Source organism: Callorhinus ursinus, unplaced genomic scaffold (assembly GCF_003265705.2).
Source record: "Callorhinus ursinus isolate GAN/ISIS: 27379988/994484 unplaced genomic scaffold, GSC_fseal_2.0 scaffold54, whole genome shotgun sequence".
Taxonomy (NCBI): Eukaryota; Metazoa; Chordata; class Mammalia; order Carnivora; family Otariidae; genus Callorhinus; species Callorhinus ursinus.
Window position 1 is genome coordinate 5,988,449 of NW_027397116.1, and position 26,047 is coordinate 6,014,495.

Genomic DNA, 26,047 nt, shown 5'->3' on the forward strand with positions numbered 1-26,047 from the left:
AGAAGGGAGAAAACATGTCAATTCAGTCCACCACAGTATTGGTACTCCCCTCTTTTTCTAGCTACACATTTTCCCTAAGTGAATTTACCCAGTCATGTGACTTTCAGTATCATCTATATCATACAACTCCCAAACTTTTATCTCCAACTGTGACCCTTCCTTGGATTTTATTTTATTTTTTTTGGACCCTTCCTTGGATTTTAGACATGTTTTCTGACAAAAAACTTATATCTAGAATATATCTTTATAAACTCCTCCAAACCAAGAACAAAAAGAACGCCAACCCAAACTTAAAAGTAGGCAAAGACGTGTACATACAAATCACAAAAGAATATACACAAATCACATAATAAATAAGCATACTAAAAACTGCACAGCATTAGTCAGTAGGGAAAAGTAAATCACGAATCACAATGAGCTACCACTATATACCCACTGGAATGCCTAAAATAAAAAAGACTGACAACACCAAACGGTGGTGAGAAAAAGAACTCTCATATGTTGCTGGTGGGAGTATAAAATTTTACAGCTGTTTTAGAAAATATTTTTTTAGTTTCCTAAAAAGTTAAAAATATGCCTCTGCTATGACCTGACAATTCCACTCCTACATGTTTCCCCAAAACAAATAAAAATATAAGTCGAATAAGACTTGTACAAGAATGTTCATAATAGCTTTATCCCTAATAACAAACTAGAAACAACCCAAATGTTCATCAGTGGGAAAGTGGATGAACAAATTTTGGTATATCCATAAAAAGAATACTATTCTGCAACAAAAAGTAATAATTTATTGATATATGCGACATGGATGAATTTGGCAGACAAGATACACTAAAGAAGTAAGAACAATGCACTACTTGATTCACTTAAACAAAGTTCTGGAACAGGCAAACTAATCTGTAGTAAGAGAAACAAGAAGTGTTGAGTATTTGGGGGAGTGTGCTGATGAGAAAAAGGCAGAAGTGAACTTTCAGGGATAATAATGTAAATGTTCTTTATCTCTATTGGGGATGATATGTACTTTTATCAAAACACACTGAACTGTACTAAAAAAAAAATCTGTGCATTTCTCTGTACGTAAATGTTACCTCAGTTTGAAACAACTACCCACCAACCTTCTACTTAACTGTAACTTAGATGTCCGGTTTTCATGTGACCGTTAAAGGAAAACCACACCACAAAATTCAATACTAAATATACACACCCAATTGTTCTAAATATTCATGTAATAAAATTAGAAATTTTTAGCCGTTTTTTAGGAGGAGGAGACTATATTCAGAATTACTTCATTTGCCAAAGCTACTGTTTTGAACGCTGTCCAAAAATTTAAAGAAAAAAAATCTCCAATGTGCTATCTAAACAAATTGTACAATATTACTTCCTTGCAAGAGTAGTTATTAAAAGCTGCAACCTTCTAAATGCACATCACCAGTTAACATTCTGGTCAAAAAGAGCTCAAATCATCGGAAGCCAGGAATATCCTTGTCATGTGCTGGTCACACACTGAGTCACACGTTAACCCTAGCAAGGCTGCTGTGCTGTGCAACGTCGGGGTGCACCTTATACGTCCTAATGCATGTGAACGGTGCTTCTGGACTTGAACATAGCCACACTTGGTGGCCCTGATCTCAGCTATGCCAAATGAGTAATAAACTGAGGCAGTAATTGATATGAGTATATACAAGCAACACAGATCAGTTTGAAAAGTCAAATTACCCACGGCCAACATGAGTAACATGTCTCCGTGCTCAATACAACTGGTGCTTTGGTACTGTCGACTTAGCTAAGCAGCCATGTTTCCCCCAAATTCCCTTCCCAATATGGTTCTGAGTTACTGGCCATGAGAAATCTGTGCAAGCTCCGGAAAGTAGAAATGTTATGCTCCAGGTCTAGGTCAGGTGCTTTTGCAGCTCCCACTGTGACTTAAATCAAAATATAGTCATAGTCCCTCAAACAGTTCCCAGTCTGGAGTTAGTTCAAAGGCCCAGAGACCCTTGAATGAAGGGTCTTTGAAAAAAGACAATCCTAGTTATGCCCAAATGCGTACTGTAAACCCTCCTCCTAGCTCTCTCCCAAGGGGGACTGTGGCAACCTACTAGAGTCACTACGCACTGGAGGGTATGGGGGGAAAGCCCAAACTGTCTCCAAACTAACAATAATTCCTCGAGACCCAAAACTCCACTCTGTTAAACCAGTCAGAGCAGGAGCTTAAGGAAATGAGACGATCAATGCACTTGTGGACTGGGCCCATTTCACAGTGGAAACAGCGGGTCCCCCAAATTCATCCTGTGTTCCTTCCTCAGCTCTGGAATACACAGTTGGAATTTACATACTCAGCACCTGCCAGAACCTAAACTCTGGTTCCCTAGCCTGTGAATGAATAGAAGGGCTAACATGCCAGGAAAGGGCAGGTGGAAGAGATCAGAACTACATGGTCTTAGCAGAATAGTAAAACAAAAGCAATCCTGCCTCACGGAGGGATGGCAGAGATGAGTGCCACCATAAAGATGCAGTGACACCAATTCCCAGTCTCCATTCAACTCATCTCTCCGACCTGTGCAGAAGACAGATAAACCTCAGAAAATGACAGTAAGTTATCAAAACTTAATCAGCTGGTAATTCCAATTACAACTGCTACTCCAGATGTGGTTTCCTTGCTGGTCAAATCAATGAAACCTTGGCACATCACTGACCGGAGGGTGGGGCGAGGGGGGATGCATTTTCGCTCTACTTATTAGTAAAGAACATTTGAAGCAGTTCGCAGGCTCTTCACTATGCCAATGCAGGGTGCTTCAAAATTCCAGCCTATGACATCATCTAGTCCAGGGCTTCTCATCTCAGCGCCATTGACATTTGGGGACCGATAACCCCTTGTTGCAGGGGGCTGCTCTGTGCATGATGGGGTACTTAACAGCACTCCATGCCTCTACACACCAGATGCCTGCCCCAGATTGGTGATACCAAAAATGTCTCCAGACATTGCTGAACGTCCTCTGGGAGGCAAAAGTGCCCCCAGTTGAGAACCACTGACCTAGTGTGCAGGGACTTTCATCACCTTTCCTTCCACAGGACATCACACTGGTCTATTATGTTGGTAACATTATGCTGCCTGGATCAGCTAAGCAGGAAGTTAACAACTACTCGAGACACCTTGATAAGATACATGTGTGCCAAAGGGTAGGCAATAAATCTCACAAAAATTCAGGGGTCTGCCTCCTCAGTGAAATTCCTGAGAACCTAATAGTCTGGCATCTTTTGAGATCTCTCTTCCAGGGCGAAGAACAAATTGCTGCATCTGGGCCCTCTAACACCTAAAAGAGGAGACACCGTGGATACGAATTTTGAAAGTAAAATATACTTCATTACCAGCATGGATAACCCAAAAGCTTGCCAGTCTTCTAATAGGGGCCAGAAAAATAGGGTCTAGGGCTGTGAACAAGCTACTCTACCACTGGAACCCAGAAAACTCACTGGTGCTTGAAGACTGGGGTACAGAGAAATCAAATCCTTTGGTGGACCCCAACATGTGACTCACAAGGCAAACTTTCAACATTTTGGAGCAAAGCTAGGCCATCCTCTGTAGATAATCATTCTCTTTGGGGGAACCTTCTGGCTTGCCATGGGGAGGCAAGTTTCCACTCAATGTGAGCTTCCCATTAGGACCTGGGTGTTGTCTGATATCATTAAGCCAATAAAACCTGGGCTCACACAGCAACATTCCACCATCAAATGGAAGTGACATCACATATGAGGCTTGAGCAAGTCCTGAAGGTACAAGGCCAGTCGCACGTGACCCACATTCCTGCTAGGTTGCTTATTTTGTCTACATCCACATCTATGGACTCCCGTGGCGATCTGTTGATAAATGTACTCAAAACTTCCGGCCCAGGTTCCAGCTGGTCCTGCACGATACACTGGCACCTCGCAGGAGGCGAACCAACGCAGGAGGGACCATGGGCAGCACCAGAGCCCAATTCTGGGCAGCATGGAAGGAACAGCGGCAAACAGAAAATCCCCCAGGGGGTGGAACGTTAAGCAGTGCACCTGGTTGTTCATTTTGCCTACAAAGAGAGTGTCAAGTAGGGATCTACAGAGCTTCACAGACTGGTGCTCATGGCTTGGCTGAATGATCAAGGACTGAGAAGGAACAGGATTTGAAAATCCATGACAAGGAAGAAGAATGTGAACAGGTCTCCCTGAATGAGCACAGCATGTGGCGAGAGCTGTGTCCTGTGTGAATACGCACCAGAAATGACTCATGCTAAAGATATCGGCCTCTTTCTCCAGCCACCCATCTTCCTAGCAACATGGACTAACACTCACCAAAGCTAATCTGCCAACTGCAGAGAATAATATTGAGCTCCCCCAATGACACCACAATTCCCAGGAGGAGGGGCTGAAGTTAGCCAGTTACCTGGTGGCAGGTTGATTAAATTAGACTACTTTCATCACAGAAGGGGCAGTGTTTCTGATCTCACTGGAATAAACACGTGCTGCACTTACAGCATACATTTCCACCATCGAGATATTCCACACAGCATTGCTTCTAAGCAAGGAACTAATTTCACAGAAAATGAAGCATGGCAATGGGCTCATGCCTGAAGAATTCACTGTTCGTATTATATCCCTAATACTCCGGAGCAGCTGACTTGAGAAACCAGTGGAATGGCCTTTTAAAGATTCATGCCAGTTGGGTAACAACACCTTGCAGAGCTGGGATAACATCTTCCAGGATGCACTACGTACTCTGAATGGGTGACTAATACAGAGGACTATTTCTCCCACAGCCAGGATTCAGAGGTCCAGGAATCAAGAGATAGAAATTGGAGTAGCTCCTCTCCCTGTCACCCTTAGTGATCCATCAGAAAAATTTTTTTCTTTCTAGTCTCTGCAACTTTGTGTTCTGCTAGCATAGAAGTCTTAGTACCTAAGACAGGAATGTTTCCACCAGGTGTCACAGCAATGGTCCATTACATTGCAAGTTGAGACTGCTTCATGGCAGTGAATCAGTAGGCAAAGAAGTGGGTTATTATACTGGCTAGGGCGAATGATCCTGACTATCCAGGGGAAATTGAGTTGCTATTATGTAATGGCTTAAGGAGGAATATGTTTAAATGCAGGAGATCCTCTGGGGCACCTCTTGTTACTCCCTTGTCCTGAGACAAGTCAATGGAAAATTACAATAACCCAACAGAGGCATGATTTCTGATGGCCCAGACTCTTCAGGAATCAAGTTTGGGGCTACCTCACCAGGCAAGGAATTATAATCACTCAGGTGTTTGCTGAAGGCAAAGGGAACATGGAATTAGTAGAAGAAGGTAATTATAAATGTAACCACATGACCCGTTGCAGAAACAAGGACTGTAATATTTAGGAGTATCTCTTATTTTGGTATGAATATATCTGTGTATAAATTAACCAATTCTTTCTTTTAATGCTCTTTCCCCATTTCCATGTCACCTAATATTAAAGTGTTAATATTAGATAACTTTGTATTTCAATACTAAGATTACAAGGTATAAAAACAAAAGTGTGACTCAGAAGAGAAAGGAACATCACCCAGAGATGGATAAAGGGACTTCATATTTTCTTTTGAGGAGAGAGTTAGCATATTTTTGGTATATCTAGGATGGTGGCATCATACTAGGCAAAAGCATAAGCTTGCTATTATCTTCATTTGGAAGTTAACCATGGTTACAAGAAGTGTGGCCAAATCCCATACTTCAAAGGGATGGCCAAGGTGACATGGGGTACGCTGTGATGACTTCTGGTATGTGAGTTTAGCTAAGCTGGAATTACATTTCCCAAAAGTCCCTTTCCTCTAAGGTCCTGGGTTAATACTGGACACAGGAGACACGTGCACAAGATCTGGAAGGCAGAGCTAAAACAGTGGCCACTGATAGGCTCTGAAGGTCAGTGCCGAGCCAGACAGAGCCGCAGCTCATCCTAGTAGAGATGATCTGCGGGCACGTCTCGTGAGCATGGCGCAGCAGTCAGGCTGCGTAGCTCTCCAACTCCCGCTGGAGCACCTGCCTGGTCTCATGGGAATCCCAGTCCAGGTGCTCAGGCAACTCTGTGATGAAGGGCATCAGCTTATCCTGCAGGTCACCACCTCAGAGCTTGGAAAGCAGCGAGACATAGAAACGCATTCCCTTTTGTCCTCACAGACTCCAGAGTCCTGTTCTCTCCCACCTCGCGTTCATCGTTTCTTTCTGACGGATGGTGCTGTGGGTTTCAGTCTCTTAATACCAGACTCCAAAGCAGCAACCACATACACAACACTAAACCACTGTGTAACTTTAATCCCACAGTAAAAGCCTTAATCTAGACGGCTCACAGGATTCCACTTCCCCAGTTGAACTCAGATGTAATAATATAGGTAAAACTGCAATGTTCTTTCTTTTAAAAGTACATGAACATGGGACTTGTATTTCTAATTTAACTATTATGGAAACTTGACTAGGGTGAAATTAAGCCCCTGAGTAAAAAAAGACCTATCAAGTATTATTTTTAGAAAGACGAAGAGAAATGTATTTCTTTAAAAGAAAAGGAGGACAAACACAGAATTAGAAGAACTTTTCATAAATCCACCAAAACCTTGCTCAACAAGCTATTTTCTGTAACTTCCAAGGGGCAAAAATATAAGCACTATGATTCAGAAAAGACAAAAGAAGACACTATATTCCAGCATACACAATGGCATTATCAAAATTATCTTCAACATGTAAACGCCTGATTTAAGACTCGTCTTTATATTTGGGTTCAGTAAATTCAATGCAGTCTCCAGAGAGAGATTCCATCAGCATGTCTGAAGCAGTAATCAATCCAAGAATATTCGTCCTCAGCCTGAAGAATGAATGTATTGACATGAAGAAAATGGTGAGCATGGGAAAAAGGGAACCCCCAAGAATGTGAGTTTAGTTGTGCATTTTATGACCACTGGGTAGGAAAAAGAATACATCCCCCCGGAGCAAATGTGAATCTCCTCAACATCCTGGTTTTTTGATTCTTTGTTTCCTTGGTACCACCACCGAACACTTGCTCTTGCAAAGTATGTAATGTACACCTGATAGCTGAAAACCAACAACCCACCCAACCCCGTATGGGTTATTCTCATTTTACGGGTAAGGAAATCCTTATGAATGACTACGCTGGGAATAAGTTAACCCCAGGGACATCCTGTCTACAAGCTGGTCCTCTTAAACATTACACAACCCCACAGGTATGTCTGTTCCCACTGAGAACACCGACGTCACCACACACCTACCCTCTTCGGCACGCTGCTCTGATACCTTGTTCCCTGAGCCACCTGCCGAGAGTCTGGCTTCCCACTTGGCTTTCTTACATGAACACAAGCATTCTAGCAAACCAGGAAGTTATACCTCACACTGTACACTTATAATTTTAATAATTTTTAGTATAAAAAGGAATATAAATCCATGATTTAAAATACAGAAATTTGAAAAAATTAAAATCATGTGTATCCAGTAACCCTGAGGTAAACACTTAAAACTCTGGCATATTCACTTCCTTTATCTCAACGTACTACCACCACCACTACTACTAACAACAACAGCAGGAGCAGCTAACACTTCCATTCCTTCTACTAGGTGCCAGGCACTCTCCGAAGGGCATTACACATACTCAATCATCTAAACCTCACAACAACCCAAAAGGCAGGCACTGCTGTTACTACACTTTACAGATAAAGAATAAAGAAAGAAAATAAGTGGCTTCCCAAGATCACAGAGCTCATAAATGGCAGAGCTAGGACTAGCACCCACATAGTCTAACTTCAGAGCATGTACCCATAACCTAGAAGTTCTACTGCCTTTACACCTGAACTGGGGATACAAAGGGCAATCACTCCCCTTCAGGAGGTAGTAGACGGGGAGCCACTGAGCCTGTATTTTATTTCTAGAGGCGTTCCTTCCTGAGATACTCCCCTCCCCCCCCCCCCCCCCCCCGCCAAGACCCCCTCTGGGAGGTCTTTCACTACTGCTTGCCAGAAGATATTATGAGCTAATACAACTGAGTCCCCAGGGGATAAAAAGAAAACATGTGCTTAAATTATATCTAAAAATACGGTATTAAATTCTTTCAGAAACTTCCTAGTCTTTCACTCTCACGAGTACAAAAAACCTAACAGCAAACTCATGCCAGAAATTACAATGGATGTTTGTTCTTTAAATCATTAGATTTTATTTAATTTAACACTCTAGTAGTCAAAGCTTTATTCTGAGACCTTCAGGTTCTGATATATTTAGTAAATCTAACAAAATCCAGTATTTTTTCCCTAACATAAGCTAATAATTGTATCAACTTAAATGTCAATACACTTTCTGCATAAATTTTTTAAAGTACAATAAAAATTTAACTGATGACTTTAGGTTATGAACATGAATGCCAGGGATGAAAGGAAATCTCTCTGCAAAACACCTCAGATGTTCATAAAAAAAAATGACCAGAATGTAAAAAGCAAATACTGTATCTACACCTCAGATTCTTTTTTTTTTAAAGATTTTATTTATTTATTTGACAGAGACACAGCGAGAGAGGGAACACAAGCAGGGGAACTGGGAGAGGGAGAAGCAGGCTTCCCGCTGAGCAGAGAGCCCAATGCGGGGCTCGATCCCAGGACCCTGGGATCATGACCTGAGCAGAAGGCAGACACTTAACGACTGAGCCACCCAGGCGCCCCTACACTTCAGATTCTTAAAAGTACTTCAAAATTGTCCAGAGAATGAGTGACTCTTAATTGTATATATTTACTAAACACCCATCAAGCAGCTACTACGTGCACAGCACTGTGCTAAAGTACTTTTAAGTATTTTACTGACATATTCTTGCTGTTTTTTATATAACACAGCAAACAGTTCTGAAAACTTCTGAAAGCCAATTATGCCAGACACTGCGGCTGGACTGATGTGGGAATCAGTACCAGGGTTCCTTGTCTCAAGCAGTTTGCAGCATTATATGTGGGACAGGTTTAAGGAAATCACAGTACAGTTTGAAAGTACTGTTACAAAGCACATGTGAGATAGAACCAGAAACATGATAAGTAATTCACTTGTGGCAGAACAGAGAACAGAGTCTCCTTCCCGACATACTCTTCCCTCCCCTTGATTTCTCTCCTTGCCTGGAAAGGAAGGGAAAAAGAGAAAGGCAGAGGTAATCAACCACCCAAGCGGGTACCAACCTTCTCTCCTCAAGGCTTCCCTACTTAGCATGTCCTTTGGGCGCTCGTGCTTAAGAATTTACTGAACAGTTACTTCCTTATTTCCCCAGGTTACACAAGTGGCCACTGGTACATAACTTACTTCCCTCTAGTTTTTGGTACTTAAGCAGAAATCAGAAAGAATTTAGAGTGGCCAGAAGGATCAGTGGCATGACTTAGTAGTGCTGTTCAGGTAATAAATCATCTCTAAATAAGAGAGCACTACAGGTTTACAGATAAGCACCAAAATGAGACGGACCAGTAAGCATCAGAAGAAACAAAGAGAGGTTAAAAGACTGACCCCAGGTAAACTGGCGAAATAATCATCCCCCTCAGGTCAACTGTAGTCACCACGTCTATCAGTCACAGACAGGACACCACGGAAGAATAATGAATGACCAACGCCGGCCTCTGCTAAATCTCTGCCCTAGTCCCTTTATATCACACTATCCTTCTGCCCTAAGTCTGGAGAGGCTCTACTTTCTGGTCTACTAATACTCTTAGGGAGACTGGGGGCTTCTCTCACCTAACTCCCAATACATACTATCACAGTAAAATGTGTTTGGGATTTCATTATGAAACATGAATTTTTCCTTAACTGGTGTTAAAAAGAAATAATTATTCTGACACTTGCTAAATGGTAAGAAAGGCTTTAGTCAAGATTACTGCACCAGGGGTACTGCGATAGGGGAGAGAGATCAGTTCCGAATACAGTAAAAACAGCTGGGGATTCAGAGCTGAGGCGAGCGGATGGAAAATTACTAAGAGGAGACCTCAGGGTCACGGGACTCCTGCTAAACTGGTCTAAGAGGGTGCTTGCTGAAGGCAGGCCAACAACTTGGACGTCAAGCTGGGGGGAGGAGGAACTTGATTAGATACCTGGGGTGGTCAGACATCAAGGGTGGGGGGATTCTCACTTAACTGGCTTAGCAGAATTCCTTGCTAAGACTGGGCTGTGCAGGCCCTGCAAGGACAGGGCAGACATGAAGGCCAAAGTGAAAACCTAGCTGAGAACAAGGCTCAGAGGAACCTACCTGACGTTTGGTTCAAGGAGTGAGTCTTAGTCACTGGCACTGGCATCTCCCCTTTACTAAACCCTTCTCCGGTATACCAAATCAAGCTTTTAAAATACCAGATTCAAAGCTCTTTCGTGGATCTTGAGAATGCAGGTCGCAAAATAAAAAAAAAAGATTTTATTTTTAAGTAGTCTCCACACCCAGTGTGGGGCTTGAACTCACCATCCCAAGATCAAGAGTCACATATTCTACCAACTGAGCCAGCCAATGCCCGAGGTCACTAAATTTAAAAACTAGTATGTTTCTAAAACACTTAAGGATACACCGAATACAAAACTAATTATGTTGCCCCTTTACTTAAGTCACCCAAGGGCTACCACGGCCCCACGACCGGTTCTTGCTGAGACAGGCAAAGCCCTGGCTAGTCTCCTGCCTGGTCCTCTCACTGCCCGCTCCCCTCGGCTACCACCCCCTCCTCTCAACAGCACACTCAGGGCCTCTGTGCCTAATGCTCCTTCAGCCCAGTATTCTCTTCTCCTTTCCACAGAGCCACCTGGCAAAGGAGGACTTAACTTTCAAGACTTAGTTCAAAGGCCATGAACCTTTCTTGAGTGCCCCTCCCCCCCTCCCCCTCCCTTCTTTATTGTGTCCTGATCACTCAGATGACAAGAATTGTAACTTTCTACTGCACTTGTTTGTCTCTGTGTCTACCTCCCTGTCAGGCTCTTAGTTCCTCCAGAGCAGGAACAGATTTCATTTGCCTTTCTATCCCCTTTGTCTCCAGTTGAGATGAAACAAGTAAGAAAGGAAATAAAAGCAAACCCTCTTTTGAAATTGTGAAAGTAGCACTGTTGATCCCCAAATGAAAGGTAGGCATGCTTTAAAGATTTAAAATAAACCTATTACCATATCCTTCACAGGTTGTTCATTAAAACTTTGGACTGTGGCTCAGCTTCCGATTTGTTTACAACCTGAACTCAACGGATACAGTGGTCAAAATAGTATTAAATAATACTTTCTCAGAAGAACACGCACTATACGGTGGACTCCTTTATTTTGCTGGCACCACCTCCCCTAATATGGTTAACCACATAGAGCTGGGAGAAGGAAGAACATGAAATTCCTCATTACCTCCTTCCTCAGTCTTACACCTACAAACTCCACACACATGTACCTTATTACCTCCGAGGACAGACAATCCCCCGATGTTTCCTACTGCTGTCATCATCTCCTGAAAGGACTGATTCATCACTTCTCCCACCCCACTTTCTATAACATAACTGGCAACCGTAATGCCTTTTTTCATTTCAGCCAAAAGATGAGATATAACGCAATCATGATCATCATCACATAAATCAGTGTTTTTTTTCAAAGCCTATCAGTGAATACCAGCATCAGAATAATGGAGAAGTTTAAGAAGAGAGATTTCTGGATCTCACCCTAGAGAAACTGAGTATGTACAGAGTGGAACAGAGCAGGGGTCAGGGAGTGTGAACTGGAAATGATCTCCCAAGCCAGCTCATAAAGTCACTAGAGAATAAATGAATAAACTAGTCCTTCCTTGATTTATTAAATTGCTGAATGCCAAAAATATGCCAAATACTATGGAAGGTAATATAGGATATACAGAAATAATACTGGAAGTAGTCCCTGACCTCAAAGTATTTTCAATTTACTTAGGAAAAAAAGTTGACTCAGAGAATTCTAGAACAATGCTAGACTTTATTGTACAGAATGGTCTCCAAACTTTAGATCAAGTACCCTATCTTTAAAAGCTTTAACTATGGGCTACTATGGGAATATTGACAAAAATTACACATGTATTACATTAAAACATATAATATTGAAAAGATAAAATTTTTAGAAACATATTAAACTTCAATGGTGCAAACTTTTCAGTGATTAAACATTATGTGATATTAATATGTATCTTGATTTTTAATATCTTGGCTTAACAATTCGTGATACTGAGATCTGAAGGGCTGATTGTAAGTTCAGTTTATGCTGACACTTGACTTCAATGACCGTATTCATATTTCAATCCATCTACCATTTATGCAAAAATTTTTTATAAAAGTCATGTTAAGAGGCAGCTTCCTGAGGACAATCAGCACTTTTTGAAAACTGAACTTTTTTGGGGGGGGTATTATCTTTTTTTTAAATTTTTTATTGTTATGTTAATCACCATACATTACATCATTAGTTTTTGATGAAAACTGAACATTTTAATAACTATAACAAATGGTTTCCAAAATCTACTAAGATTTTTGATCTAGAAGATTTATAAACAAGTTAGAAAATTGTCCACATTTTTAAGTGTGCAGATGAGAAATTCAGAAATGACATGTAATTTAGGGTAGTAAAATCACATAAGTATGGACACTTCTGAACACCCATTTCCAAAGAGTTTATTCTGGTCTTTCTGTAGTATAGTAAGCAAGATAATGTGAAGGGTTCTCCAAGACAAAACATACTTTTTTAAAGTGTACTGCTGGGCTTGAAGAGAAACATTCAAGGGAAAAATAAATAAACATTAAAAAACTCCAGCTAAAAGCATCTACAAAACCCAGCACTGCCCCGGGGTCCAAATATTAAGCTTTGGACTCACTACAAGGTTGGAGAACATAAAACTCCTTCACTGACCTGGGACCCCTTGAGGAGACTAGAATGTCCCAGGTCAGGGGCTTCTGGCTAGCTCCATCCGTAAAGTATGCAACTCTTGATCTTGGGCTTGTAAATTTGAGCCCCACATGGGGAGTAGAGATGACTTAAAAATAAATCCTTTAAAAAAAGTTCCAGGTCAGTAGGAACAAAACAAAGCCTCTCTAGAAGAAGTTGTCCCCAATTTTGACCCCCCAAGTTTCACAAGATAAAAATCAGGCAAATATAAGTTCATTCGCAAAGACCAGCAAATACAGAAACAAACAAGCCACAGTGGATGAGAATCAACAGACACGAACGGTAAAGCTAAAGCCCCAGGGACTTCATATAATGGAATTTCCAGATATAAGAATAACTATATGTCAAATGTTTAAGGAAGTGAAGATGAAATCACAAAAATAAACAAAAACCAAGAGGCTATAAAATAGGTCAGACTGGTTTGAGGGAAAAATACAACTTTTAGATATGAAAAATAAAATTCATGAAGTTAAAAATTCAACAATGGAAAAAGAGAAGAGTGGAGCATGCATCCAACACAGGGCTAGTTTCTGTCTAGCTCAACACAGGGTGCTGATGGGAACCAGCATTCACTACGTGCCTGGGGTATGCTGAGAACAAAACGTGTGCTGCTCCTTTAGAGGAACCACAGTACAGGAGACAGACACCAGAGGGAGCAAGAGATCACAGCTCATAAAAAAATAAACAAAAAACCCCAGAAAATCCCTCTAATCAGGTATCTACATGCTCTCGTCTGGAAAAGACACATCTATAGAAAAGGTTTGAGAGCCCTGAGAATCTCCAGCTGGACTGAATGGTGACAATCTCTCCATGTATGAAGCCAGCCTAGAAAGACTGGGAGGGGTACCAATTTTTTTAAATGTATGGATACCAACAGAGAGTTATAAGGAACACAAAGAAACAGGAGAGAATGGCCCAATCAAGGGAAGACAATAAATTTCCAAAACCAACCCTAAAGAAACAGAAGTATATGTAGTACCTGGCAAAGAATTCAAAATGATTGACATAAAGATGCTCAATGAGGTCATGAAATGATACAGAAGCAAAATGAGAATTTCAGCAAAGAAACCAAAAATATTAAAAACAACCAAACAGAAATTTTGGAGCTCAATTTAAGAATGCAGTAATTCATTAGGGAGGTTCAATGACGGGCTTGATCAAGCAGGAAAAAGAATGAGCAAATCTGAACATTTGTTTCAAACTATGCAGTCACAGGAACAACAAAAACAAAACAACAACAACAAAAGAAAGAGAAAAAGAAAGCCATCAAAAAACCAATATATGCATTATGGGAGTCCTGGGGTGGGGGGGGGAAGAGAGGAAGGGAAAGTTGTTTCTTTTTTTTAAATGAAAAGTTCCCAAATATGAGGAAAGAAATGGACATCCAGATTTCCAGATTCAAGAAACCCAACGGAAGTTAAATAGGATGAATCCAAAACAGGATGAACCCCAAAAAGTCTGCACCCAAACACATAATCAAATCAAAGGTCAAAGACAAAGAATTTTGAAAGCAGCAAGATAAATTACTTGTCACGTACAAAGAAACCTCATAAACTTATTAGCAGATTTCTCAGAAAACTTGTAGACCAGGAAAGAGTGCAAATATTCGAACTGCTTGGCGGGGGGGGGGGACTTGCCAGCCAAGAATGCTATATCCAGCAAAACTACCTTTCAAAAATGAATAAAAGCTTTCACAGATAAACAAATGCTGAGAGATTTCATCACCACTAGACCTGCCTTACAAGAAATGCTTAAGGGAGTCACTCAAGTTGAACAAAAAGACACTAAACAGCAGCCACAGGAGAGCATACAAAAATATAAACTTCACCGGTAATGGGAAATATATATACAAACACAGAATACTATAATAATGTAACAATGCTGTGTAAATCATTTTAATTCTGGTATATAAGTTAAAAAACCAAGTATTTATAAAACTATAACTATAAAATGTTAATGGATATACCAAAAAATGTAATTTGTGATAACAACAATAGAGAGCATGGGGAAGGAAGAAGTAAAAGCAGAATTTTTGTGTGAGATTGAAGTTAAGCTGCTATCAGCTTAAAACAGGTTTGTTATAATTGTAAAATGTTTTATGTACACCCACAGTAACCGCAAAGAAAATACTTAGAAAAGATACACACAAAAAAAATTAAAAAAGAAATCAAAGCATGTCACTGTAAAAAAAATCAACAAAACACAAAGGAAGACAGCAAGAGATGTTAAGAAAGATAAAAGAACTATAAGACCAAGGGAAAACAAATAGGAACATTATATAATGATAAAAAGGTCAACTGGCCAGGAAGATATAACATTTAAAAATATTTAAAGACCCAAATCACAGCACGTAAAATGTATGAAGCAAGCAATGACAGAAATGAAGGGAGAAACAGGCAGCAACACAGTAACAACAGAAAATTTCACCACCCCATTTTCAAATAATTGGTAGAACATCCAGACAGATATCAAGAAGAAAACCGAAGACGTGAACAATGCTATAGACTAAATGTTCCTCACAGACATATTTAAAACATTTCACTGAACAGCAACAGAACACATTTTTATCAAATGTATACAGATATTCTTCAGGATAGGGCACATGTTAGGTCACAAAATCTTACAAATAATGCTGGGATCATATCGAGTATCTTATCCAAACTAACAGTATGCAACTAGAAATCAGTAACAGAAGAAAACTGGAAAATATGTGAAAATTAAGGAACATATTCTCAAATAACCACTGGGTCAGGAAGAAATCGAAACAGAAATTAGAAAATATCTTGAGACAAATGAAAACGATATACAGTCCTCTTTCCATCATCATCAGCAGCAGATTGTGCAGACATGGTCCAAATTAAGGCTCGAGACCTTTGCAGCATCAAGGAGGAGGAGCTGCTTAAACAGCTGGAAGACCCGAAGGTGGAGCTGTCCCACCTGTGCATCGCCAAAGCGACAGGTAGCATGGCTTCCAATCTGTCCAAGATCCGAGTAGTTCGCAAATCCATTGCCCACGTTCTCACCATCATCAACCAGAATCAGAAAGAGAACCTCGGAAATTCTACAAGGGTAAGAAGTACAAAGCCCCTGGATCTGTGACCCAAGAAGACATGTGCCATGCACTTCTGGCTGAACAAGGAAGACGAAAACCCGAAGACCAAGAGGCAGCAGTGGAAGGAGTGGCTATACTCCCTGCGGTAGTACACAGTTAAGGCCTGAGCATCAGCATCAATAAAACACACACTCATACACACAACTGGGGGAGGGGGAAGAAAAAAAGAAAAGAAAAGAATATATAAAAACTTACAGGATGCAGCAAAAGCAGGACTAAGTGGGAAGTTCATAGTAGTAAAAACATTAAAAAAAAAAAGAGCACTCTCAAAATCCACCTCAAGGAACTAGAAAAAAGAAAAAGTTAAGCCTAAAGTTAGCAAAAGGAAATTGTAATAAAGATTATAGTAGTAATAAATGAAGTAGAGAATAAAAAAATAGAAAAAAGTCAATGAAGAGTTGGTTTTTTGAAAAAAAAAAACAAGTGAAAAAAATCTCTAGCTAGACTAAAAAAGAGAGAACAAAATTAAAATAAAAAATGAAAGAGGAAACATTACAACTGATGCCATAGAACTAGAAAGGATAGTAAGAAACTACCTTAAGTAATTCTATGCCAACAAATTGGCATATTGGCACCTAGAAGAAATGGGGAAATTCCCATGAGCATACAACCTACCAAGACCGAGCAGTGAAGAAAAAGAAAATCTGAACAGATGTAGTAAGGAGATTGAATCAGTAATCAAAAACTTTCCAACAAAGAAAAGCCCAGGACCAGATGGTTTTGGGTAAATTCTACCAAACATTTAAAGAAAAACAGGGGCACCTGGGTGGCTCAGTCGACTAAATGTCTGCCTTTGGCTAGGGTCCTGGGATTGAGCCCCATGTTGGGCTCCCTGCTCAGCGGGGATCCTGCTTTTCCCTCTCCCTCTGCAGCTCCCCCTGTTTGTGCTCTCTGCCTCTCTCTCTCTCTCAAATTAAAATAAAAACTTTAAAAAAAATTAAAAACAATAAACACCAATCCTTCCAAAACTTTTCCAAAAATTGGAGAGAGGGAAACTCATTGTCTGAAGCCAGCATTACTCTAATACCAAAACCAGAAAAAGACACTACAAGAAAACCACAGACCAATAACCTTGATGAACATACAGGCAAAAATCCTAAATGAAGTCTTAGCAAACCAAATTTAACAGCACATTAAAAGGATCAAACATGATGACCAAGTCGGATCTATCCCAAGGATACAAGGATGGTTCAACATAGGTAATCAACGTAATATACCACATTAACAGAACAAACGATGAAAATCACATGATCATCTCTATTGATGCAGACAAGGCATCGATACCCTTTCATCATACAAAACTCTCAATAGGGGTGCCTGGGTGGCTCGATCCATTAAGCATCGGCCTTTGGCTCAGGTCATGATCCCAGGGTCCTGAGATTGAGCCCCGTGTTGGGCTCCCTGCTCAGTGGAGAGCCTGCTTCTCTCCCTCTGCTGCTCCCCCTGCTAGTGTGCGTGCGCACATTCTCTCTCTCTCTCTCTCGTCAAATAAATAAAATCTTTAAAAACAAAACAAAACAAAAAACTCTCAACAAACTATGAATAGAAGGAAATTACCTCGACATAATCAATACCATATATGAAAAGTCCACAGCTAACATCATACTCAATGGTGAAAACTGAAAGTTTATCCTCTGTGATCAAGAACAAGGGAAGGATGCCCCCCTTGCCATTTATATTCAATGTAGTACTGAAGATCTTAGCCAGAGCAATTAGGCAAGAAAAAGAAATAAAAGCCATACACTCCGGAAAGGAAGAAGTAACAGTACCTCTGTCTGCAAATGACATGATCTTATATGTAGAAAACCCTATGACTTCCACCAAAAAAACCCAAACAACTGTTAGAACTATAAATGAATTCAATAAAGTTGCAGGCTACAAAATCAACAAACAAAAATCAGTTGTGTTTCTATACACTAACAACAAATAATGTGAAAAGAAAACTAAGAAAACAACCTCATTTACAATAACATCAAAAAAGAATAAAATATTTAGGAATACATTTAACCAATGAAACAAAAGACTTGTATACTGAAAACTACAAAACATTGCTAAAATAAATTAAAGAAGACACATATAAATGGAAAGACATCCTGTGTTTATGATTTGGAAGATGTAATATTGATAAAATGTCCATACTACCCAAAGAGATCTACAGATCAACACAATCCCTATCAAAACCCCAATGCCATTTTTTTACAGAAACAGAAAAGACAACCCTAAAATTCACATGGAACCACAAGGACCCTGAAAAACCAAAACAATCTTGAGAAAGAAGGACAAAGATGAAGGCCTCACACAACTTCAAAGCACATTACAATGTTCTAATAATCAAAACAGTATGGCACTGGTGTAAAGACAGGCATATAGACTAATGGAATAGAATTGAGAGCCCACAAATACATCTTTGTATATATGGTGAAATGATCTTTGATAAGAGTACCAGGAATATACAAATGGGAAATGATAGTCTTTTCAATAAATAGTGTTGGGAAAACCAGATCTTCACATGCAGAAGAATGAAATCAGACCTTTATCTTATATCATACACAAACATTAACTCAAAATGCATCAAAGACTTAAATATAACACCTGAAACTGTAAAACTCCTAAAAGAAAACACAGGGGGAAAACTTCATTACACTGATCTTGATAATGACTTCCTGAATATAACCCAAAAAACAAAGGCAAGTCAAGGCAAAAAAATAGACAGGTGGGACTACATCAAACTAAAAAGCTTCTGCACAGCAAAGGCAACAATCCTCACAGTGGAAAGGCAACCCACAGAATGGAAGAAAATATTTACACACCATATATCTAAAAAGGGGTTAATATCCAAAATATGTAAGGAATTCTTAGAATCCTGATTTTTAATGGGTGAAGGACTTTAAGAATAGACATTTCTCCAAAGAAGACATATAAATGGTCAATACGTATATGAAAAGACATCTCAGAATCACTAATCATCAAGAAATGCAAATCAAAACCACAATGAGATTATTACTTCACACCTGTTAGGATGGCCATTATCAAAAAACAAAACAGACAATAATAAATGTTGACAAGGATGTGGAGAGATTGGAACACTTGTGCACTGCTGGTTTGAATGTAAAATGGTGTAGCCATTATGGAAAGCAATACAGAGGTTCCTCAAAAAATTAAAAATAGAACTAACATATAATCTGGCAATCCACTTCCAGATATTTATTCAAAAGAGTTGAAACCAGGACTTCAAAGAGAGATTTGCAATCCCATGTTCATTGCAGTATTCACAACTGCCAAGTTATGAGAACATCTCAAATGTCCATCAATGAACGACTGGATAAAAAATGTATTATATACATTCAATGGAGTATTTTTCCTGCATGAAAAGGAAGGGAATTCCATCATGCTTTATTATGGGTGAACCTCAAGAACATTACACTAAGTGAAATTAGCCCATCATAGAAAGACTGATACTGCATGATTCCACTTAAATGAGATATGTAACGTTGTCAAACTTATAAAAGCCGAGAGTAGAATTTTGGTTTGCAGGGACTGGAGAAAGAGGAAAATGGGAGCTGCTATTCAATGGTATAAAGTTTCAGTCATGCAAGATGAAAAAGTTCTATAGATTTGCTATACAACACTGTGCCAACAGTTGTGCACTTAGAAGTTTTTTTAAAAAGCAGATTTCATGTTACGTGTTTTTTAGCACAATTTAACCCAAACTTAACAGAGAGATTAACAGTGATTTAAATACAGCTAAAGAGACTTAGCCAACTGAAAGATAAATCTAAGCATTACATACCATAACTGTACTGCAGATTATACTCTACACTGTAGTACAGAGAAACAATGAAACAGGAGAAGAAATGAGAGTCTAAGACATATGTAGGATAGAATGAGAAATTTTAACATATCTAATCAGGGCACTGGAAACACTAGAGAGAACAGTGGTAAATTAATATTTAAAGAGAGAATGACTGATTGTAGAACTGATGAAAGATATAAATCCACAGATGATAAATCCAAACAAATCATGCAGCTTGTAGTACACAGAGGCAAAGAACTTGTGGAAAAAATGAATGAGAAGTCAAGGCACATGGAGGAGCTATGGTCTAACATAATCAAATCAGAGTCCCCAGATGAACCTCTAAAGGGAGCCGAAACAAGGCAATTTTCAAAGAGATAATAGTTGATAAGTATCTAGAACTAAGGAAAGATAGGAAATCAGAGACATAGGAAGCAAGAAGGAAAAAAAGAAATCCATATCTGGGGCACCTGCGTGGCTCAGTTGGTTAAGCATCCAACTCATGATTTCAGCTCAGGTCATGATCTCAAGGTTGTGAGATCAAGCCCTGCATGGAGCCCCACGCTGGCTCCATGCTGGGTGTGGAGCCTGCTTAAGATTCTCTCTCTCCCTCCCTCTGCCCTCCTCCCCACTCTTTCTTAAAAAAGATTAAGGAAAAAAGAAATCCATACCTAAAAACACTACAGTGAAAGTCCAACACTTAAAGAAAAACAGAGAATCTTAAAGAGACAGATGGAAAAGATCACCTACTTTTTTTTAAAGGTTTTATTTATTTATTTGTCAGAGAGAGAGCACAAGCAGGGGGAGCGGCAGGCAGAGGGAGAAGCAGGCTCCCCGATGAGCTAGGAGTCCGATGTGGGACTTGATCCAGGACCCTGGGATCATGACCCGAGCCAAAGGCAGAGGCTTAACCAACTGAGCCACCCAGGCGTCCTGAAAAGATCACCGACTTAATGGCAGATGACTTCTGAACAGAAACAGTGGAAATCAGCCCAGACCATGGGATACTATCTTCGGAGCAATGAATGAAAATAGCCGTCGATTTTGAATTGGAGACTGAGCAAAACTATCATTGAATAATAAGGGCAAAATATATTTCAGATTTAAAAAAGAAAAGTTTATGATTAACAATCCTTTACTAAAAGAACTTCAAAGGTGTTCATTGGGCAAAGGGAAAAATGACCCCCAAAGGAAAGTCTGAGAAGAAAGAAGAAATGGTTAAGAAATAATAATTTAAAAACCACTGGCTGATTCTAGTTTTATTCAAGGAAGGAGGCAAGCTTAGAGCCCCCTACTCCTCCGCCATCTTAGCCCCCTCCCCATGTGGCTGATTTTAAACAACCTGGGCTTAAAAAAAGAAGAAGAGTTCATAACAGCATTTTGGCCAGACAGGAATAGAAGGTAGAGATGTTTTTCTGACAATGGACTGTCCTGCACACCCACTTTGGAGACCAGTCGTGTGGAATATACACAGACAGACGTTCAGCTACAGCAGACAGCAATCCTTTCTGTAACCAATTCAGAATTTTTCTTAGAAAGATGAGCCATCCCATTAAGGGTTTACAAGTTAGGGATAAGGGGGAAAGAGCAGTGGAAGGTGTCAGAGATTATACCTTGGGCAGGTCACATAACTTTCTGAAGGCTTCTGCCTCTGTTTGTAGTATGCAATACTTACCTCTCCCAGTGTCACTAAGATACTTTGATGATAAATGAAAAAATTCAAAAGGGAATGTTCCAGCACTGATGTCTTCCATATGACTGACTACCAGTCACTGTGCTGGGTGCTAGGGATACAGAATAAAGGGGACAAAGTAAGTCAGCGATTAGATTGGGGTGTGATAAGCGTGGTGACCTGTAAGGCATGCACAGGGTACTGAGCAACCCAAGGCCAGTGGCAAAGGCATGCTTCTCTCCTGCCTTTTCACATCATTAACAATGATTCCCACAGGACAAACTACTGATGGCCACTGTAGATAGACTAAGCACTTGTGATAGTCATCACAGCGAGTTTCAGATCTACCAAAAGAATCACCTTTAAGAGTTTTATTATTAAAAGATTCAAAATAAATTTAACCAAAACATCCCAAAGAGTCAAATCAGTTTTCTTCATACTAATTAAAATTCACCACAAAAAGCTAGTCTGGGCATTTTGGATCCATAAAAATCAGCATAATCAGAGTTTTCCTAAAACACAGAAAAGCAATTTATCTTGCTTCATTTAAAAGCATGTAAGAGTATTGTTAATATATTATCTACATTCATGCTGGAACTATCCAAGTATAATTTAAGAGAAGAAAAAAAATATTTCAAATGCCCATTCTTTTTCCGGACTCTTTACAACCTAAAATCAAACACATTTTGTGTAAATTAATTCTATGATCTGTAACATATCTTTTCTACTTTTTCTTTTCCTTATTTTTAAAAAAGATTTTATTAATTTATTTGACAGAGAAAGAGTGCATGAGAGAGCACAAGCAGGGCGAGTAGGCTCCCTGCCGAGCGGGGAGCCCGGTGTGGGGCTTGATCCCAGGACCCTGGGATCATGACCTGAGCCAGAGGCAGACGCTTAACAGACTGAGCCGCCCAGGGGCCCCTTTTCTACTTTCTCTACTTCACTATGAAGTATTTACTGTGTTAGAAGTTCATCACTGGTTGTTTTGTGGTATGTAGCCAATTCAGGCCTATCAATGCACAAATCTTTCATCTAGGAAAATAACTCCTGAAAAAGTGCACACAGAATGTTCTGGAAAAAAAAAAAAAGCAATTCTTTCTCACTCTATTACATACCATAGTAGTAATAGGAGATCGGTGCTGTTAACATTCCTCTTTTGAATTTCTTAATTTATCCTCAACATATATTAGCAGCATATATGGGGTAGGTATTACATATTCCCGAAAATACAAAGTCCAAATACATTCACATATGACTAAACAAAATTTCATATTAACTGCAAATGATAATAAAATACAAAGATGGTTTTTAAAATTGCCATATCTGTTTAAATTAAAACATTTCTAGCAGTGGGAGAATGTTTTTAGTTATGCCCTTAATATTCCAAAGGACTTGAAGTCTTTATGGTCATTTGAATATAAATTTTCCCAACTATTTTAAAAAATATGTCACTTTAACTGAAAACAACTACAAACAAATGTACGTTTTGATTGCCATACTGGCATTAATATATTAGCTAACAAGCAGGCTTGTTCTTTATTTCACTGATGAGAGGTAAGTAAGAATGGATTATGACATTTACTACTAACCAGAGAATAGAGACACCAACAATGATTTAATAGCCATCTCCGGTGGTCCCTTTGATAAACGCCTACAGCACTTACAAACCAAGTTAGCCCTATTTACACAGTTTTCTTCTGTACACTATTTGTTTGGGATTATATTTACTTTTCCTGTAAGCTCCTTGAGGGGAGAGGCCTTATCTTAAATAATACTTCCGTATCCCCACCAACTCAAAAACAAAGCTGGGTGCACATTTACTGATTAGTTAACAGCCACAGTGTAATAGATATTTTTGACAAATTGGGAGATATTAGGCAATTAGGAGAAAATCAGAATTGGATAAAGTCAGATACGTGGAGATAGTCAGGTACAACACAAGGACAGGGGACAAGACCATAAAAGTGACTTTGAAATAACATGTTCAGAATCAGAGCAAATGAGTTTATACAGCATAATTATTTTCAGAAGGTGCAACAAAATTTATCACATGATTATTGCTTAGCTTAAACATCCATTGGGTTTTGGGGGGGGTCTTGCATGTGATGCTGCATTTTGTACTATTCCTTGATGCATATTCCTATAATGGTCTCATATCCTTAAAAAGTACCTTTTTCATGCAAGTATGGAAAGAGCTATACTATTCAAAATCCAAAAGAAAATAAAAACAATGTATTTTTCCACCCTTCCTAGGTTAACAGTGCTTTGTTAATAAAAACAGAGGTCATCATCCCTCTTACTTTTCATTCACTGAAATGACACACTAATGACAGGAATCTTTTTAGAGCTCCTGTTAGAAACATTGTTTCAAAACTTGACTTTAAGATCAACTTTAACCAAATTTTTCATCTTTTCCCCTGACCTTCCTTCAATCTCCCAATCAAAATTATGCATCAATTATATTTTTTTTAAACAAGTCACGATGCAAAATGAAGTTATTATAATTTCTCCTACAGCCTCACACTGTTTACCACTTTCAATGCACGATACTAGGGAGGACAAAAGCACACTCTGAAATACCTTCCCAGCTTTTTCTAACAATAATCCCTTACTAGAATTTCTTCTCCCTTCATGTAATTATATTAAGTTTCTGTGTCCCCCTACTCTGCCAAGATTAAATAATCTGTTTATACCAGCCGCCAACACTTCAGAGGTGAGCTCTTATCTTCTGCCTCATACCTTTTGTCTAAAAACGCCAAAGCACTCATATTTTATTTTACCAACGTTATGACGGCTTCGTACTCCAAGATCGGAGTCTGAGTTAACTCGACAATCAGAGAGATCTGGACAGCCGACTAAACTTGGTACCCTCCAGCCCCCTTAAAAACCAGTCAGAAAACCAACCAAGGCCCTATTTACAAGTCATGAAGGTTTAAAACACACACACACACACACACACACACACACACGAGGAAAAAAAAAACCTTTTCCACAAAGAAAATCACACACACACACACACACACACACACACACACACAACTGTACTTTTTCAGAAGGTGGGAATACAACTGATCTGGTCCTTTCGGTTTTCAAGAGTTTAAACACCAGGGACATCTGCATCCAGATAAAAACTCCTGAAGGCAATCTGATCAAAGACACAGAAAATCCTTCCTTCAAAGAAATGCACCGTGTGACACTCCAAGAAGGAGGAGAGATATTTAAAGTAAAACCTGCCCTGAATTACCACCACTGACTTGGGGAAGAGAATAAAAAGCCGCTGGCTTCCTCCGTTTAAACGTTTTGCTGTAACCCCAGGGCCATAGAGGCTGTCCGGGAAATTCTTCTACTCATCCCTCCCGAAGAGTATCTCGGCATCAGGAACTCATCTACACAAACACACACATCGATCTCTACTACCACTCTGCCCCTTCCATTCCGACCTTTCCCCTGCGGTGCCCACGACCCAAAATGGGACGCGATGTTACAAAAAGCAAAGTCATGGGGCAATGCAGGGGGGTGGGGGTGCAGAGGGCTGAAAGGGCCAGAAGAGCGAGGGGGGAAGAGGTAGTCAGCTGGCTCGCCCGCGACCGCAGAGCGAACCCTCGGGTGGGGATACGGCATGCCGAGAGACAAATACAGCAATCCGGGATGCCCACTCTGCCCTCGCCGCTGCCTTCCTGCCCTCCATCCGCCCATCCTCTCCGGGAGGACCACCCCGAGGACAGGGCTCCCCGTACAGCCCCCGCCCTCGCCCTGCAGGGGAAAGCAGCGAAATGGGGTTGGAATGAAAAAGGGGGCTGAGCGGCGGGCGAGGGGCACGCCGGCTCCAGGTGGAGACGGTGCCGCGGCGGCCGCTCGGGAGACCGAGGGGGGGGGGAGGGGGGCGGCGGCCCGGTGGAGGGTGAAGCGGGGGTCGGCTCAGGGTCTCGCCCCCGCCGCTCCCCGTGGAGGCTCGGATTACTCACGTTCTCCGTGTCCCGCTCGTTCACCGTCGGCAATGGCGTCCGGGCCGACATTTTGTGCGGGCGGCAGGGTCGGGCCGGGGTCTCGCCGGCTGGGCTGGGGTGCGGGCCCGGGGGCGAGCGGAAGGGGGTGCGGGCGCGGGGCCGGGCCGGGCCGAGCGGCTCCCGCAGGCCGCGGGGCGGTGCAACAAGCGGCCCCGGCGGGGCGAGGGGGAGGAGGACGCGGAGGAAGGGGAGGGGGAGCCGCTTCCCGCGGCGGCGCCGGCGGGGGACGCGGGCAGTAGCGAGGGCGGGCTCCGGGCGAGGGCGGTTGCCCGGCGCGGGCCGGGCGGCGAGGCCGGCGGGATGCGGCGCCGAGGGGAGGGGGGGGGGGGGGGGGGGGGGGGAGGGGGGGCGGGGGGGCGGCGGCTGGGCCCCGCTACGCTCCTCCGGCCATGGCTGAAGGTGAGCTCGCCCCGCAAATCACTGCCCGGCTCGTCCCGGCGAGCGCGGCTCGGGCCCGGGAGCCGCGGCCCTGACAGCGCCGCCCGCGCCGCGCCCCGCGCCCCGCCTCAGGTGTGCGGCGCCGCCCGGCCGAGCCGCAGCCACGCGCCCGG

At 41.2% G+C, this 26,047-nt stretch overlaps 1 protein-coding gene and 1 pseudogene across 2 annotated transcripts in view; one reads left to right on the forward strand and one right to left on the reverse strand.

Moving 5' to 3' along the window:
* The window catches only part of MARK1 (microtubule affinity regulating kinase 1), a 114,239-nt gene extending 88,390 nt beyond the window's left edge, over positions 1 to 25,849 (reverse strand). Inside the window, exon 1 of one of the 2 annotated variants that reach the window (XM_025892194.2) lies at positions 25,455 to 25,849. In XM_025892194.2, the coding sequence (XP_025747979.2) occupies positions 25,455 to 25,505 (51 nt within the window). In that variant the 5' untranslated portion in view covers positions 25,506 to 25,849. The remainder of the gene's footprint in view (positions 1 to 25,454) is intronic. The other variant, XM_025892192.2, reaches the window with a different exon arrangement.
* LOC112839188 (large ribosomal subunit protein uL29 pseudogene) lies at positions 15,760 to 16,131 on the forward strand (annotated as a pseudogene).
* Positions 25,850 to 26,047: the final 198 nt, after the last annotated feature.